At 38.9% G+C, this 17086-nt stretch overlaps 1 protein-coding gene across 13 annotated transcripts in view; it reads right to left on the bottom strand.

The window, feature by feature from the left end:
• Positions 1-1371: 1371 nt before the first annotated feature.
• The window catches only part of MITF (melanocyte inducing transcription factor), a 206624-nt gene continuing 190909 nt past the window's right edge, over positions 1372-17086 (bottom strand). For 6 of the 13 annotated variants that reach the window (XM_033132655.1, XM_033132658.1, XM_033132662.1 and 3 more), the window contains exons 8-10: positions 12911-12986; positions 9465-9612; positions 4491-4892 (exon numbers count right to left, since the gene is read on the bottom strand). In XM_033132655.1, the coding sequence (XP_032988546.1) occupies positions 4491-4892; positions 9465-9612; positions 12911-12986 (626 nt within the window). Of the gene's footprint in view, positions 4893-9464; positions 9613-12910; positions 12987-17086 lie in introns of all 13 variants that reach the window. The other 7 variants (XM_033132663.1, XM_033132660.1, XM_033132665.1 and 4 more) reach the window with 4 other exon arrangements.

Below are 17086 nucleotides of genomic sequence, written 5' to 3'. Positions count from 1 at the left end.
CTGTCACGTTGCTCATTCACACAAATATTAGCGCTATATAACTGTCCGTGTTGCTCAGAACATGCACTGCTGATGCATACAAAGATTTTAGATGCTCCAGGCAGTGTGGTCTATTTTAATAATGAAGATCACGATAATAATCTAAAAACACTTCCATGTACTGAGTGCTGCCAAGCAAAATCTATTGTCTGAAATTGAATGGTCTTCACAAGACCACCATGTGGTGGCTTTTATTACTATCTCTAACGAACAGAAAGGAAATTGAGGCACAGAGAAGCTAAGTAACCTGCTCAAAATCACACAGCTGGAAAGGGGGAGAGAGAAGATTCAAACACAGTAAGTCTAGCTGAGGGTCCATGCTCATGTTCAGGTAATAGTGCTATAACATAGAATTACACGGAGGAGTCACTAGGGATTCAGGATCCTTACAAAGTGTGAAGTGACTGTTAAGACTCATGCCAGGTCAGAAATCTGGGCTAAGGTCCTGCTCTCCACCTCCTGAGATGAACAGCTTCAACTTTCAACTTACCTGCTTTCAACGTCCCCAGAAAATTCTCTCATTCAGAAAGAATATCTTTCTATTTTTACATGTTTTTAAGATATCACATAATCACATTTCTATGGGAAATATAATTCAAATGACTCTGAAAAAGGGCTCGATTATTGTATACTACACTTTAAGAAAAAAAATCAAACTTAAGAAAAAGCTGACAATCAGATCAGAGCATTTTAGGGAGCTTCTTGCTCATTTTCTCCAGAGGTTAAACTAGAATATTTTTTTAAGAGGGCAGAAGTTTAAGGTCTAGCTAGGGAATAAAGACATGTTTTGTCTGACACTTCCAAAGTCAAATCCAGCATTTATCAAATGATTCTTAAGTGCTGTATTTAAAAAAAAAAAAAAAAAAAGCCAGGAACTGGCAGCCTGGGTATATTAAGATTAAGCTTTCATTATTATAAATTTGTATTTTAAAAATCCAATATCTTTTTTGTAAATATGCACGGGTTTGTCTGATAATTTCTCTTCTTGTAAAACCACTTCACTGAAACATTTTAAATAAAACTTCTATATCTAAAATGAATTCTTGGCATTTGGGAGTTTAAAATCTCCCCCAAATTCAGAAGGGAAAAGAAGCTGCATAATTATAGTTCATCTGAATGCAATTCATAGAGTAATCAAAAATGTTTAAAACCAAAAAGTAGTATCTTAGAATGGCATTTAAAACAAACACAAAAAAAGTACTTACCGACATTTAAAAATTTTTCACACAATTTGTTATTCACTAAATCTGAAAAAAATGAGCACTACCATTTTTGATAAGGCAAACAATATTCAAAATTGGCATTAACTAATTAAACACAATTGGCCACCACTATGTGAAAAACCAAATGCTTTAATGAGGCTATCAAGAACAACAGTTCAATTATATATTTGGATACATTAATATTGATCCATAATATACAGTGCTATGGACCATACAGAAATTAACTGGTGCATCCAACAGCAGATGACTACATTACAGTACCAAGCGTCCGCAAGAGACAGTCATTTGTCGTTTTTTTTTTTTTCAAGAAATAGGGCTTTTTAATACACTGTTGTCAACATCAACTTTCCCCCAGTGCATTTAAAAAATATTGTTAAGTGCATTCCTTTGTGCTTTATTTTGTATCTTTTAACTTCCTCTGTATTTTATTTGTTCTTATTGCTTTATTATTTAAAAACAACCAGAAAGAACTCTGTCATTCTGTGTATGACCAAGTTGGTTATATGGTTTTTGGCAAAGTCAGAAGGTTTGGTATTTCCATTACCTGACCCAGAGGCAGGTGGACAAGTTTGGCATGCTAGTCACTCCAGATGGAGGTCCACCCCGGAGTCACAATTCCGCACCCAGAGATGGGGGAGCGGTGTGGATCATTCATCATAAACGGTGAGCCGAAACCACTGCCTTGTGGCTTAACTAGTCCCTAAAACGAATCCACACTCTATTTGGCAGAAAAGAAATAAATAAAACCACCCCGGAAGTTGCAGCATTCTCCTGGGCTTATTCACCTGCCACTCCCAGAAATTGTCTCTTAAGAAGAAGGGGAAAGGGAAGCAGTGAATGGTGAGCTCAGGAGATGTGAGATCCAGGGCAGTGGAACAAGATGCCATGCTTTCTCTCAACAAACCTTCCTACCAGGGCGCTTAGCCCTGGCTGTGGGTTAGTCAACCTTGCTGTTTTTAAGAACCCTCCAAATCAGCTCAAGGAAACTAGCATCATACCATTGCAATCTTTGACTTTTGCGCCCAGCTCCCCTCCCCCATATAAATATGAAGAGAAAAATAGACAATGCTATGATTGTATCAGTGAACACTATGGTACAATTAGCTGTTCATGCAGATTTGCATCACTATTCTAGGAAAAGAGCTATACAATTAAGGAGGTTGAAAGAATGGGAACCAATTTCCCTACCCCCTTAAGTAATAAAGCTATAAAACTGATAGCATCATCAACGTTTCCAAGGATTCTCATTGCCCAGCGTGCATGGGAACTACGCAGCTGATTATTGTCACGTAAGCCATCCACACATACACCTGACAATCACTCCTCTCTGAACCCTCCAAAACCCATCACCAATTCACATTTGACACTTAAACTTATTTTCTTTTTTAAAAAAAACCCTCCTGAATAAGGTTTCCTGATGAAAGAAGTTGGCACTCTGTCACTAAAATATATTTAATATTAAAAATATCTGAAGGAAAATTGGAAGCTCTTCTATTGTCTACGTAGGCACCATGCTACGGCACATGTCCCCTTGACTACAGACTCCATCTTGAAACTTCCTCCAATGTTACAGTTCAGTCAGTGCTCGCCCCAAAAAAGACTACTGCTATATTTAAGGCACTTCATTCTGAATGGATATGCGTTATATCACTTGCTATTCAATTGTGGGCTGCTACTGCGAAATTCCATTCAACAGTCTGGCTCTGGACACCACATATTATCTGTATAAAACATCTAGGCCTGATAGAATACATGTCACACTACTGTTATTGCATAGGACTACACAAGTAGATAATGCACGGAAACTAACTTTACAACATTGCTGCTTTTTAAAACATTGTTATCAAGTAACAGTAATTTGCCAATACAGTATTTCTCTCTTTAAAAAAATTCAGCAAGTTTGCTGAAAGGAACTTCAATTTAAATGACCACAATGGGCGTATTAATGCTATGGTTATCAGTCTCCAAGAATATTGCTATTTTTATATCACTAAAAATAAATATGCAAGTTTATTCTCCCTAGAAAGCAGGTTTTAACCTATTAATACTACACCTTAAATGTGTGGAAAAACAGTTCTGAGTGAGGCTGTAATATACAAAATATTTGCAAAGCTCTCTTTAAACACAAGACCTTGCATAAAAGTTTTCTTTCGTGTGTGTACAAAGAATGCAGAAAACCACCAGTGAGTTGTAAAAATATTGAAAACTTGCCACTTTAAGATGCATATTCTTACAAATTAATACAAACATATTGAAAAGAAGATGATAATAAAGAATCTGTACAAATCAAATGAACAGTAAAACATAATTTAAAAATAAAAATAGTGAAGCCAATTAGAAATGTGCCCAGTTCGGTTTTCTTATCAAAAAGCAAAATTGAAGGAAAAAAAAGTAAAACTTTCAGTGCTCCTCAATGTTTTACTCTGAGAGGACATTAGTTTTCGTTTCAAAATAAAATAGATCTTATGAAAAACTGAATCATATTCATTGATGAGGAAAATTATAACAGCGTAGAGTGAACCATTAGACCCCGTTTCAGAGTCTTGGCCTGTCTCCCTTCAGTTTCAGTTGCACCTAAGTGAAGTATCAGTTATGTTTACTAACAAGACTATTGTCATGAAAATGGTTATATTTTTTTTTCTTTTACGGAATATAGTATTTCTTTAAACAGTTTGCAGTATAAAGACTGAATACTGCTAGAAGGGTATTGTATCTTTAAGACAGTACCAATGAACACATTTACAAACTGGAAAAAATTTTGTGTGGATTTTCTTTTCTTTCCTCTCTCTGCCTTTCTGTAACTTTCTTTTCTTTCTTCCTTTCATTTTTTTTTTTTTGGTTGCTTTACATTCTTTTGATTAAACTTTACATTTAATTTCCAAGGAAGTCACAGGGGGTGACTCAAACCATGTTTCCCCTGAATTAGAATGGACAGAAATATCTCTGATGCAAAATCCTCTTGCTCAGAAAGCTAACGTCCGGGGTGAATTCAGTTCACAGATACTGTACGCTTATTGTACAATACTTTGGAGGCATTTGTAGTTGTAAAATAGAATATACAAGTCTGTTTCACAAAATTCTAAAAATAAAATATATCCTGGGCTATTGATAAATCATGAAAAAAATTTCATATTAAAGGAAAATTATCAAGAAAACCCCTTCAGGTCAATTATGAAATCTACTAGTCGGGGAAGAAGCAGTCTGTGAGAATGCAGAGCAGGGGCTGTGCTAACAAGCGTGCTCAGTCTCCTCCATGCTCATACTGCTCCTTCGGCTGCTTGTTTTGGAAGCTCCAGGGGACACTGACGACAGAAGGGGATCAGTGACGCCAACAGGAGAAAGAGTATCATCCATCAGGATGTCTTCCAGTTTAGATCCCATTTTCGTGGGGACGCTGTAGGCTTGGCTGCTCTCGGTCCCGGGTCCGAGGTTGTTGTTGAAAGTGATGGTGCCATCTGTGAGATCCAGGGTTGTTGTACAAGTTAGATCTGCGTGATGCGAAAGGAGATCTTGATTGCAGTTCTCAAGAGATGGTTCTTGCTTAATGATCCGATTTACCAAATCTGGAGAGCAGAGGCCCGTGGATGGAATAAGGGAAAGTCCATGTGCTCGAGCCTGCATTTCAAGTTCCTAAAAGAAAAGTAAAATTCAGCAAACAGACGGAGCACAGAGGATTTCAGGGCAGTGAAACTACTGTATATGACACTAAAAGGATGGATACACATCATTATGCACTTGTCCAAACTCGTAGGTTGTACACCACCAAGAGTGAACCCAGACGGAAGCAGGGTCTTTGGATGATAATGATATATCAAAGCAGGTTCATTAATTGTAACAAAGGAACAGTCCGGAGGGGGATGGAGATAGTGGGCGAGGCTGTGTGGGGCGGGGGTGGGAAGTACATGGGAGAGCTCGGTACCTTCTGCTTAAGGTTGCTGTAGACCTAAAATTGTTCTGAAAAAAAATAAAGTCTATTAAAAAATCAGACACTTAGAGGGAAAACAATAAACATTAAAATAAAATTGTTTGCTCTTTTAAATGATAAATGTCGTATTTCATAGAGTATAAGTACCACTGGTAGTAAATGAGATGATTTTTGGGTGGTATATGGATTTTACTATGTATTAAATATAGAGACAATCTCTCAGATGTTAGTGTTCGCAATGAGGATAAGTTAGAAAATATAAAAATAAAATTTCAAAAAGTGAGGTGATTAAAGGAAAATATTTGGTAAATAATGTCATTCCATGGTCCCCAAACTGTGTACGAGGTTTCCACAGGTGCTGCATGAACTCACAGGGCACTGGGGGTATTTTAAAATTTCAAGAGAAATGGCGATACTACTGTGAGAACTGTCAAACTCAAGCGAGTTGACGATTTCAGACTTATATTGTGCTCCAGTCATTTCCATCACATCATATCATCACAAAGAGGGATTTGGGGTGACTGTTGTGAGAAAAAGAAGTCCTGCATGAAAATCAATGTGAAAAACGGGGTGGCAGTCCAATGTGATTCCAACACAGTCCCATTAGTAACTACTATGGTTATTTACAAATACTATACAAATGCTGTTTTTCAATTTATGTGTTTTGCATTTTCAAATGGTTCCTCAGTTGTTGGGACCTAACAGAAATGGCCTAGGGGCACAGTGAAGAAGTAACTGAGGCACTACGGACGCTATGAACTAAGGCAGTCACAGCAAAAGGTGTGAAGGTCCTATACAAGCACTGAAGTTTGAGAAGCAGAATTTAGCCCCTCTCACCAGGAGAAATGGAATTTTTTTTTTTTTTTAAATTCCACCAAAACGTTCTACACTTTCTTTACATTTCATATGTTGAAATCCTAACCTCCAGGACCTCAGAATGTGACTGTATTTGGAGAGACTGTCTTTAAAGTGGTAATGAAGTTAGGGTGGGCCCTAATCCAATATCCAACAGGACTGCTGTCCTTATAAGCAGAGGCGATTAGAACGCAGAGCTGCATGAGACCATGTGAAAACACAGGGAGAAGGTGGTCTTCTACAAGCCAAGAAGAGTGGTTGCAGGAGAAACAAACCCTGCCTATACCTTGACATTGGATTTCCAGCCTTCAGAGAACTGTGAGGAAATAATTTCTGTGGTTTAAGCCTCTTGGTCTGTGGTGTTTGTTATGGCAGCTCGAGCTGCCTCATTCAATTCCTGTGTCAGAGACTTGGTCACCTCACAAGGTCTTCCCTTCCCTTCCTGAATATGCCTGGCCCCTCGAAAAATGAACCAGAGACCCTAATTGACTCTCCAATAAGCATCCTACCTCATGCCAATGTCATCCTTTCTATGTCTGTGATACAATAACATGCTAATAACAGAACATAAATTTGAAACAAGTCACCTTGCCTCATCAGAGAGGGAAGTGTGCTCCACAACATGACATGGCCTCTCAACCTTTGCCCACGAGCCCAGAGATGTATGTTCCAGGAAAGTCACGTTCAGCCTACATTAAAGGTTGTTCGACCCGCAAGATCTTTCTCTGGATGCAATACAATAAGAGACAGGAGCCTGAGGAGTCACCCAAGTCTCTGCGCGTTCCTTCGCGCTTCTCCAGAAACACAGGTCTCTCCAGGCATCATTTTAAAGCCCTGGGCGGTTTCATTAAACAGTAGTTCCAATGATATTAAGGCTTCACGCTCGCTCTTCTGTGAAAATTTTTGCATGCATCACTTAGAATGGAAATGAAAGCAAGCCCTTACGTCCAAGCTGAAAGCATGCAGTCTTGTAAATCTGCACCAACGTGCTAATAAGAACAGCACCCCACACGTGTAGTTTGTCTTTAAAAAAAAGGTTAGATGAAGAGAGGCAATCATCTTACTCTAATCTTTTGTTATTTAATTAAAAATATTTATCAGCTGACTAAAGCATCACTTAGATTCTAAATAACGTGGTGCATCTCATCCGGAGAGCCCGGGCTCTCGGCACCGCAGAGCCTTCGTAATCAACAATGTTTTCCGTGATACGCAAAAGTTCTAAAGGCTGTCACTGCAAGAAACCCAAGAATTGTCACTCTGGGATTTCCAATTCACACATTTCACACTATTCCTATTTCACACAAATAGACATATTTGGAACCTTAAAGCAAAAGCTAGCCTCTCTTTCAAAACAATTAATATCTTTTAATATTTGTATAAGGAAATAATACATTAGTACAAGCTTGTTTTATGACTGTGTACACTAAGTTCAATAGACTGAAGCCCTGTGTCTGCTTCCTGGAGATGGAACATGGAACAAACAACAAAAGCCAAGAAAGGGGGAAAGAAGGGAAGGAGGATTTTCAACTTACAGTTTCCCCTACTTCACCACTGAGATTCTAAAATGCACCCCCGAGAGGAGAACCATCTTCGCCTCCCTGCCCCATGACAGAAAATCGCCGCAGTGCAATGAGAGCCGTGACATCTACAAGTGTCAACTGTGTTGTGGGGCATGAAAAAGATCGGACACCATTATTACCAAAAGATTACTCTGTTAAGTAAGTTCAGTGTCTGGGGCTGACACCACTAGATGAAACATGCTGGCCTCTAAAGCATCATGCTTTGCACTGCCTTCCATAAATAGTTGCACTGGAAATCTGAAACACAACCAGGGCTCTATGGCAATATCTGGTAAGAGGTGTGTCCATCTACTGCAGAAGAAGGTACAGTGTCACTGACTCTTACTGGTAGGCTACATCCAAAGTCAGCGAGTCAATTAAAATTACTCTTGCAAACTCCTTTGGTCATTAGCAGAGTCAGGTTTTCTTTCTCTTCAGGACAGTTTCAGAGGCAGTTGTCTTTACATCAGCATGAGAGGGTGAGTGCCTAAGAAAAGCACCAGGAGCTGACACTTAAGAGGGATTCCCCCATGCCATGCTTACACTGGTATGTACACCCCCAAATGAAATGACAGATGAATTCTACATATTATTAAATTAGTATTTCTCCCTGTAAGCATATATGTTAAAGCTACATATGGCCATAACTTCACTCTCTGTACGATTTCTTACGTTGATTGGTATCTTGATGACAAGACCCTCTGGTGTCCCCAGTGCCCTATAAACAAGGGCTTTGACCATGGACTGCACCGGACGCCCCAACATTAAGGCACCTTTGTATTCAGCTGCTACAGTCAGTTCTCATTATCCACAGTAATTATCGCTATGAACTCAATGTTTGTGTCTCTCAAAATTCACATGCTGAAACTTAATTCCCCAGTGTGATGGTGTTTGGAGACTGGGCTTTGGGAGGTGATGAGGTCACGAGAGTCGTTCCCTCATGAATGGGAGGAGTGCCCTAAAGCACCCCAGAGAGCTCCCCCGCCCCTCCCACCACGCGAGGTGACAGCAAGAACATGGCTGTTTCTGAACTAAGAAGCGGGCCCTGATCACCCACTGACCCTACCGGTGCGTTGATCTTGGACTTCCCAGCCTCCAAAACTGGGAGAAATAATGCTTGGCACGTAAGCCACCAGTCTGTGGTGTTTAAGTTATAGCAGCACAAACGGAGTAAGACGGTTATGTTCTCCCAAGTGCCTGAATACTGAGTGAGGGAAAACTGAAGCTCTGCTCCTACGGGAAATACGGGGTTAGGCTTCCGCAGCCTTTGGTCCCATTTTCATACATAACCTTGTTTCATGTGTGTTTCTGTTTAAAGACACCTTATTTAATACATAATGTTGATTTATAAATGTAGAAGTCACAGCCAATAGCACTACAACTCAGGTCTGAACGACACTTATCTCCGTAAGACACATCACAGCCTTCTCCTGCTTCAGAGCAAACGCTACCCAACACGTGGGCACTCTGCTTAGAGGCCACTTTAAATAGCAACATCCCCACAAAAAACACAAAAGTGTGAAAATCATGGCACTAAACTGACTGCAGAAAGGACACTCATCCTTTTTATAGTGTGAGCTGAAACAAGAAGGCAGAGCCTCACTAGTTCCGCCTTAACTGAGAAAAGCGCGTCAGGCTCGCTGAGTGTGCCGCTCTGCACGTGCTGACAACGGCCATGAAAGAGCCACGCAGTGATCTGGGGTTACAAGTAGATGCTTACGAGCAGGCAAATCCAATAGGGACGCACGAATAATGCGTATTGACCGCATTAGAGTCCTGTCGGTCTACTCCCTCGTGGCTCATTATACCCTTTCTTGTCCCCTTCAAGTCAGTAACATGTAGTACATTTTACACAACACGTACCTGGATTCTGAGCAACAAATGCCGGTTGGCATGTTCCAGCTTCTTCTGTCGGTTTTCAAGTTCCTTTGCACGTTGCTGCTCTCGTTGTAACTTTCGGATGTAGTCCACAGATGCTTTCAAAATGGTTCCCTTGTTCCAGCGCATGTCTCTGTAAAGAAAATGGAAGGAAACAGACTTTTGTAGGGTTCGAGGCTCAATGAAAATTCCACATTCAGAGCATTCAGCTTCTAAAGATGTGATAACAATTATTAGTTGATAAGAACTATCACTCACTGAGTTCTTGCCACATGCTGGACACTGTCCCCATGTGTCTTACGTACGATCTTACTTAACCCAGACAAGCCCCGAGAAAGGAGGACGTAGCGCACGAGTTGAAATAGAGACTGTTGACTGAAAGTACCCCGTGTCACAGAGCTCCTATAAGGTGGAGTCAGGGCTTAGTCTAGGTCTCTGATTGCAAAAAATATTCCTAACACTATATTAAATAGTTATAGCTTTCTATGACTATAAAAATTCACCCTGACAGACAGACAGAAAAAGCTGTGGTAAAAAAATTCCGTGAGATCTCCTTACTTGATTGTGTGTGACATAGAAGTGGCATCCTTTGATTTTACCACGACTTGTCATGGGCAGGTTATCTAACTTCTCTCTGTCTTCATTTCCTCATTTATAAAATGATGATAAGTACACTTATAGGAGCAGCCTCATAGATATGTTATTGGAATCAAAGGAGGTGCTTTATATAAATATGCTGTGGAAAGTTTAAAATGCAATTCAAATGGAACAAACACTGTGTTAAAGGGCTGAATATAATTATAATTGCTATCTTTAAGTAGCATTTACTATGTGCCAGGTACTTTTACAAGTATTTTATAGCTCATTTAATCATATCAACCTCAGTGGGTAGGCATTAATATTATCCTCATTTTACAGATTTGACAACTAAGGCACAGAGAGGGTAAGTAATTTGCCCAAAGTAACACAGCTGGGAAGTGGCAGCTCCAGGAAGCCTCAATTATCTGGCTCCAGACTCCATGCCCTAAACCACTATACCATTTTTCCTCTTATGTGACTGAGTCCTCAAAACAACTAAACTAGGCAGGAATATGCTGAAATACCTCCCCCATTTTTCTTAAGAGATGAGAAAAGTGAAGCGTAAGAACCAAAGTATCTTCCCCAAGGTCAGACATCTAGTAAGGGACTGTTTTGGAATTCAAAACCAAGCAGCCTGAGCTAAGTGCCTCTCAGTTTTGAATCACTATAGCTTTAATGTATTTATATGTGAGAAAATTAAAAATGCCATTAAAATGTAGGTAAAAGTAAGTTGAAAAATTTAGAGCACTGCAGAAAAATGACTGTAATTATAATTACATAAGTGATACTTCTATAGCCTTTAAATTAAACTGAGCCTTTTACAGACAATATTCATGATGACAATGACAATGATAATGATGAAAAGAAAACAATTTAATGTATGGAAAACCTCCTAACCCATCATCTATAGCTGCTAAAAGCAGAGGCAAGTATCAGGTGGGACCTGTGAATGCAGGGCCATTAACAAAAGCCACCAATAATTGATCCTCATATGGGTTAGATGAAGAACAAAACAGAAGTTCTCCCACGAGAGGCAGAGTTACAGCCCCTGGAGAATTCCTGGGGGTTGATCACTGGGGTCTGAGGCCAAAGAAGGCAACCCAGGAGGTGTCCTGAGACACTCAGACTGAGCATAGAGTCAACCTGCTTAATGTTCAGGGCAGAGAGCAAAGAAACAGAAAGGTCAGCAGCCATAGAGAAAGTAGCTATAATGAAAGGTGCCTTAAGGAAACCAGTGAGGTGAGACACCAGTTACTGAAACATGCACACAGCTACTCAGTTTTTAAGAAGTGACTATTGCAACCAATTATCTTGGGTTTTGCTTCCTTGGGAGACCCAACCAATTAATTACGCTTCTGGGCTTAAAAGAAGGGTTTTTAAACATTTTTTTTTTTGTAACGAGAAAGGCCCTTTTTTTCATATAGAAGCGAACACAGATCTCTAATATATACATCAACAAAAGCAGATATGCTCGAGGGAAGGAGAAAGTATGAGGCTGAGACCCTGATTAGCTAGTCTGTGTCTCTATAGCAGCCCCAGAGTCTGTTCCAGAAACCTGGTATGGGAAAACCCCCATAATAGATTATAGTCCATTTTACCTTAAAACAATGCCTACAATTAAAGATCACTATCAGTTCAGATTATAAACACATAAGTATTCTAATACAATGGAGAAAGAAGATATGCAAATAGAGGCTTTCACTCCAGCCCCATAATTTCATAATATGTTGCTAAAGATATTCACATGCTACAGTTTAAAAGAATATGCTAAAAAGTGAGAGCTGATAAAGAACAGGAAAATGGGAATTCAATTTCAACTATCATGCAAGACTGACTATAGGAAATGAAGGTCACAGCCCCTAAGTAGGATAAATTTGTGCTGCAGAACTGAGAATTTGAATGTTTTGAGTTTCAAAACGGCTTTCCTTGAAAAACCTGGGAAAGCAAAATGTTGATGATGGAAATTGTGCTTGAACATTAATCAGAACCACTTTACAATGGGCAATGGTTTTATTTTATTTTGTCACAAATTCCCTGACAATAATGTGAAGAGCAAATTTAATAAGCCTTGCATGAATAATGCTTGATTTCATCTTTACATTTTATTAGGTAGCTAAAAGGTCATATTCACAGGCTAATTTCATAGAATGCCTGTGGGAGCCATTAAAGTGTATAGATCCTCTAGCCCCTTAACTTCAAATGGGCCAATTTCTAATGGATAAAAATTGTGTATTTGTTGTCCTATTTGCTGATGTTGCTAGCAGGAAAATTATCTTTACAGCTGTTATCTCTGAAAAGGGATGAGGGAAGGGACTGAAGCTGAAATCCCAAATTGTCTGACCTGTACTTAGAAGAGGATTAAAAATTACTTTTTTTCTAGATGGGTAAAACATCCAAAGAGTATACAAAAAACAACTGATCGATATTGTTAAACGTGAAGTCTCCAGTATCAGCTCTCAGAGCCTAGAAATGTTGTACGAGTTGAAGAATAGTCGACAAATCTTGCTTTAACAGCTACTGAAATCTCTGTCCTGCATAAACTGTCAAAATAGTTTTTCTTTAGCAGCTTGGTGTTTATTTGCCAAGGATTCTCAGATTTCAGAAAGCTACCTCCTCACACCCAAAGCTAAGTATCTCATGTCTAATCATCCTTTTGTACAATTCAGTTTACTTCTCTCAAAATTTTAGTTTGATGAGACTAACTGAAAGAAAGGTGTAAGAAGTATTTAGGAATGAAACCAAAGGGAGAAAGGGGACTCCTTTACACTAGTTTTTATAACTGTGCACTTTTGCAACATATGAAAAAACATTAAGGTACAAAAAATATACGATGCACACGCAATTGTACTCACGGATCATTTGACTTGGGAATCAAAGTACCTAGTTCTTTAATGCGGTCATTTATGTTAAATCTTCTTCTTCGTTCAACTTCAAGAAAAGAGCACAGAAAGGACTATTAGTAAGAGTGCCACATTTGCATTAACGCGTCTCATTAAAGGCATGCATGTATCAACTTCACCAACAGAACCATGTACACCTGAACCTGTATTTCCGTTTTCACCATGGTTTTGGTACTGAGATTAAACCACTTTTAAAAATGAGCTACCTTCTATCATTTACAAAGCTCTAATATATACAGTTTCTCACTTGATCCTATAACAACCCTGAAATTAGAATTATTATCGTCAGTTACAAATGACAAAACCACTTTGGAGATATTAAGGACGTGAAGAGGACACGCGGCAGTAAGTGGAGAACAGCAATAAGTGGAGAACGGCCCGGCCCGAACTGAACCCTGACCCTGCGACTGGGGTGGCCAACTTCCTACAAAGGGCCAGGTAGTGAGTACTTCCGGCTCTGAGGCCTACATTGAGGCAAAAACTGAGGCTATTATGTAGGTACTTACATAACAAGAGAGAAAATAGATTTCCACAAATTATTTATTGACAAAAGTCAAAATGTGATAATACTAACCATGTACAATTTTTTTTTGCAGAGCAAGTCTACTAACAAGAAGCACTGGATGCCAAAATTTGGATTTTATATAATTTCCACATATTCCAAAATACTATTCCTGTTTTGATTTTTCTAACCTTTTAAAAATGTAAAAAACATTCTTAGTCCACAGGCCATACAAAAACGCCTGCTCTGGCCCAGCACTGCCCAATAGAAACATAATGCAAGTTACATATGTAATTAAAAATTTTCTAGGAGCCATGTTAAAAAAGTAAAAAGGGAGATGAAATTAACTTTAGTATTTATTAAACCCAATATATCCAAAATATTATCATTTCAACATATAATCAATATAAAAATTTATAAATTTGATATTTCCATTCTTTTCTTTGCACTAAATTTTTGAAATCCAGTGTGCATTTAACAAATACAGCACATCACAATTTGGACAAGCCACATTCCAATTGCCCAACAGGCAGATGTGACCAGTGGCTACAAGGCTAGATAACACACCCGAGAAATCAAGTGCAGCATCTTTAGCTACACCACACCTCCTAACAGCATTCCCCTCTTATAAATTCAGTTGTGTGTTCAACTAAGTTATCATCTTCTTGGGGGGTAGGGAGATAGTAAAGCATATGAGTTAATAAATGTTTCTAATTTGCCTGTAGCCTGGCAAATAAATTCTAAATAATGTAAGGTCTAGTAAACTGAATTAAAAATGTTAACATTTGACTTTAAACTATTATAACCTATACATATTTTTTATTATTATTAGGTTATTTTGTATAAAGTAATACATACTTCTATTTGACCCACTTAGATAAATATTATTCACTATTTTCCCAATTTATATTGCATTTTTTAAGCTGAGTGATTATGATGAAATCAGTTATATATATTACTGTCTTATTAGACTTCTATAAAACAGAAATAGTAAGTGATACTCAATGGTTCTGAAGAAGGAATCGTTGGACCTCTGATTTTCTATCTAAACTCCTCTAAACCTCTGAACATGGCATGTTTTCCTACTTTTTCCAAGCATATAATACAATCTGTTGGTTCTACCCTCAAATATTTCTGGAATCTGTCCATGTCCAAGTCCACTGCCACCTGACATAAGCCACCATGACTTCCTGCCTGGATTACTGCAACCCTGTTAACTGGTATCTGTATTTCTCCCTCGTCCACCACGTCCGACCCACTTTGGTCTATCCAGAACACAGCGGCCACAGGGATCCTGTTACAACATCACTTAGAGCATGACAACCCTTTGCTGAAAATCCAGCAATCACTTCCCATCTCACCCAGACAAAGTCGAGTCCTCAGGGCATTCTTCAAGCATCCCTCTGACTTCATTTTCCACTCCTCTCCCACTCTGACCATATCTTCGTGACTCACCTGTGTTCCCCCTTTGCCCCATAACTTCTTGCTATTCCTCAACCAAATCTGACACATTCCCCACTTTGAGACTTCATACTGCTGTTACCCGTTGTCCGGACACTCTCCCCAAAATACCTGAATGGCTCTGCCGTCACCTCCCTGAGGTAGGGATTCAAACGGACCTATGAGCCTCCCCTGCCCATCCGGTTTAAATCTGAAGCAGCCCCTCCCATGCCTATCCCGGCACTCTACGCCCTGGGCTATACTTTGTCTCCTCACAGAGCTTTCTTCCATCTAATATCTGCATACTTCATGCATGTCTATGTGTATGTGTGTGTTGTTTATCGATGCATTCCAAGCATCCATGTGAGCCTAGCACATAGTAGACCCTCAGTAACTGTGTATTAAATAAAGAATGATAGCTACAGTGGAATACTACTAAAAATGATTCTGCATCTCTATTTTCTCACTTACCGGCATATTGTTGACATTGCTCACTGTCAACATTTAGATGTACCACATTTTATTTTTAATTCAGTGTCTTCCCTCCCCAATTATTTTTACTATACAAATGATATAAGCTTGTAGAAAATTGCAGAGCATATAAAAGTGTAAAGGAAAAGGTAAAAGCCACCTCTTTACACCACTGAACACCTATATGCCTAAGGAAATTGAAAATGATAAGGGTGATTCCTGGGTCTTCTCCACCCCCTACACACACACACACACACACACACGTGCATCCCTATACAGTATGTGCTTTTTACGTAATGGGATAGTATACATGTTATTCTGTCACTTGCTCTTGTCACTCCGTACCATATTGTAGATATCGTCTAAGTCAGGTGAAACGGACCAACCCTATTCTTAAGAGCCACCGCATACCCCTTAATGGAGGCACCATAATTTACTTACAAATTCTCTACTAATAAATAGACTATTTCCAAGTTCTCCCTCTTTTTCAATGGTAGAAGGAATACTTTTGCCAAGGCTTGCACGTACATGTTATTCCTAACATAACACTTATCCCATGCTAAAACACCAACTTAATGTATTTGTTTGCTCATCTATTCCGTCTACCCAACTCAAATGTAAGCTTACAGGGATGGGAAACCGGTCTGTCTGATTCACTTCTATTGAAAAGTGCCTTGCATGTCATGGGGGCTCCATGAATAGTTATGAGTGAATAAATGAATGTGTTCTTTTGCACATTTTGGCAAGTACTCTTACAAGATAAATTCCTAGAAGAGGAAGAGCTATGCCAATGGGCAACCTAACCTTGAGTACTGATTTCTAATAGTTAGATGAGGTTTTAGGATTGTTTCGCAGCCCTCAGAGTTTGAGCTAATCATGTTTGCATTTTACTGGCAACCATGAACTTGAGAGATTCGGTGCATGAGTAAAGGTGAATACTGTTTTTGACAAGATTTAGATAACATCTAATTATCTTATTTCTAAGATAAATTATCGAAAATTACTTGGAACCTACAGGAAACCTTAGAAATATGAATTCAAATCTTTTGGTTAAGAGATGAGGAAAGCTTCTCACAACTGACATGGGAACTGGGAAGGGCAGCATCTATTCAAAGGAAAACATTCACCCCCTCTGGGACTCAGCCACTCCATTTCTCAGTACATACCCTGGAGAAACGAACTTGCCCACACACAGAAGCATATACACAAATGTTCACTGTGGCACTATTTATAACGGAAAAACTGGAACCAAAATACTTAGCAGTAGGTAGATTTCTAAACATCATACAGTCACATTGTGGAATATTATGCAACAGTTTTTAAAAAGTAGATAGGTCTAGATTCTTAACAGCAAAAGGTCTTCAGCATATACTGTTGAGTAAAAAAGCAAGCAGCAACAAATATGGACAATATGACACTGTTCGTGTTAAATCATACACAAAACAATGCTTTTCATTCTCTGTGTGCATGTGTATGTGTGTGTATTGTTAAATACATGAAAAGAGGTTGGGAAGACCAACAGCAAATTGAAAAAAAAAAGATCATTCCTATGGTCGGGGAGAACTTTTGCCTTATTCTATCATTTTTATAAGGACAAAATATTTATACATAATTTACATTCTTAAAAATCAATTTAGGAAAAAGAGTGCAGGAGGCCATGAGACGAGAAATTCATACACACACGTAAACTATTTCCTACCTCCAAGCCCATCCTT

Source organism: Rhinolophus ferrumequinum, chromosome 17, assembly GCF_004115265.2.
Source record: "Rhinolophus ferrumequinum isolate MPI-CBG mRhiFer1 chromosome 17, mRhiFer1_v1.p, whole genome shotgun sequence".
In the NCBI taxonomy this organism is placed as follows: Eukaryota; Metazoa; Chordata; class Mammalia; order Chiroptera; family Rhinolophidae; genus Rhinolophus; species Rhinolophus ferrumequinum.
The sequence above is the reverse complement of the archived record's forward strand: the minus strand, read 5'-3'. Positions and strand labels throughout refer to the sequence as shown.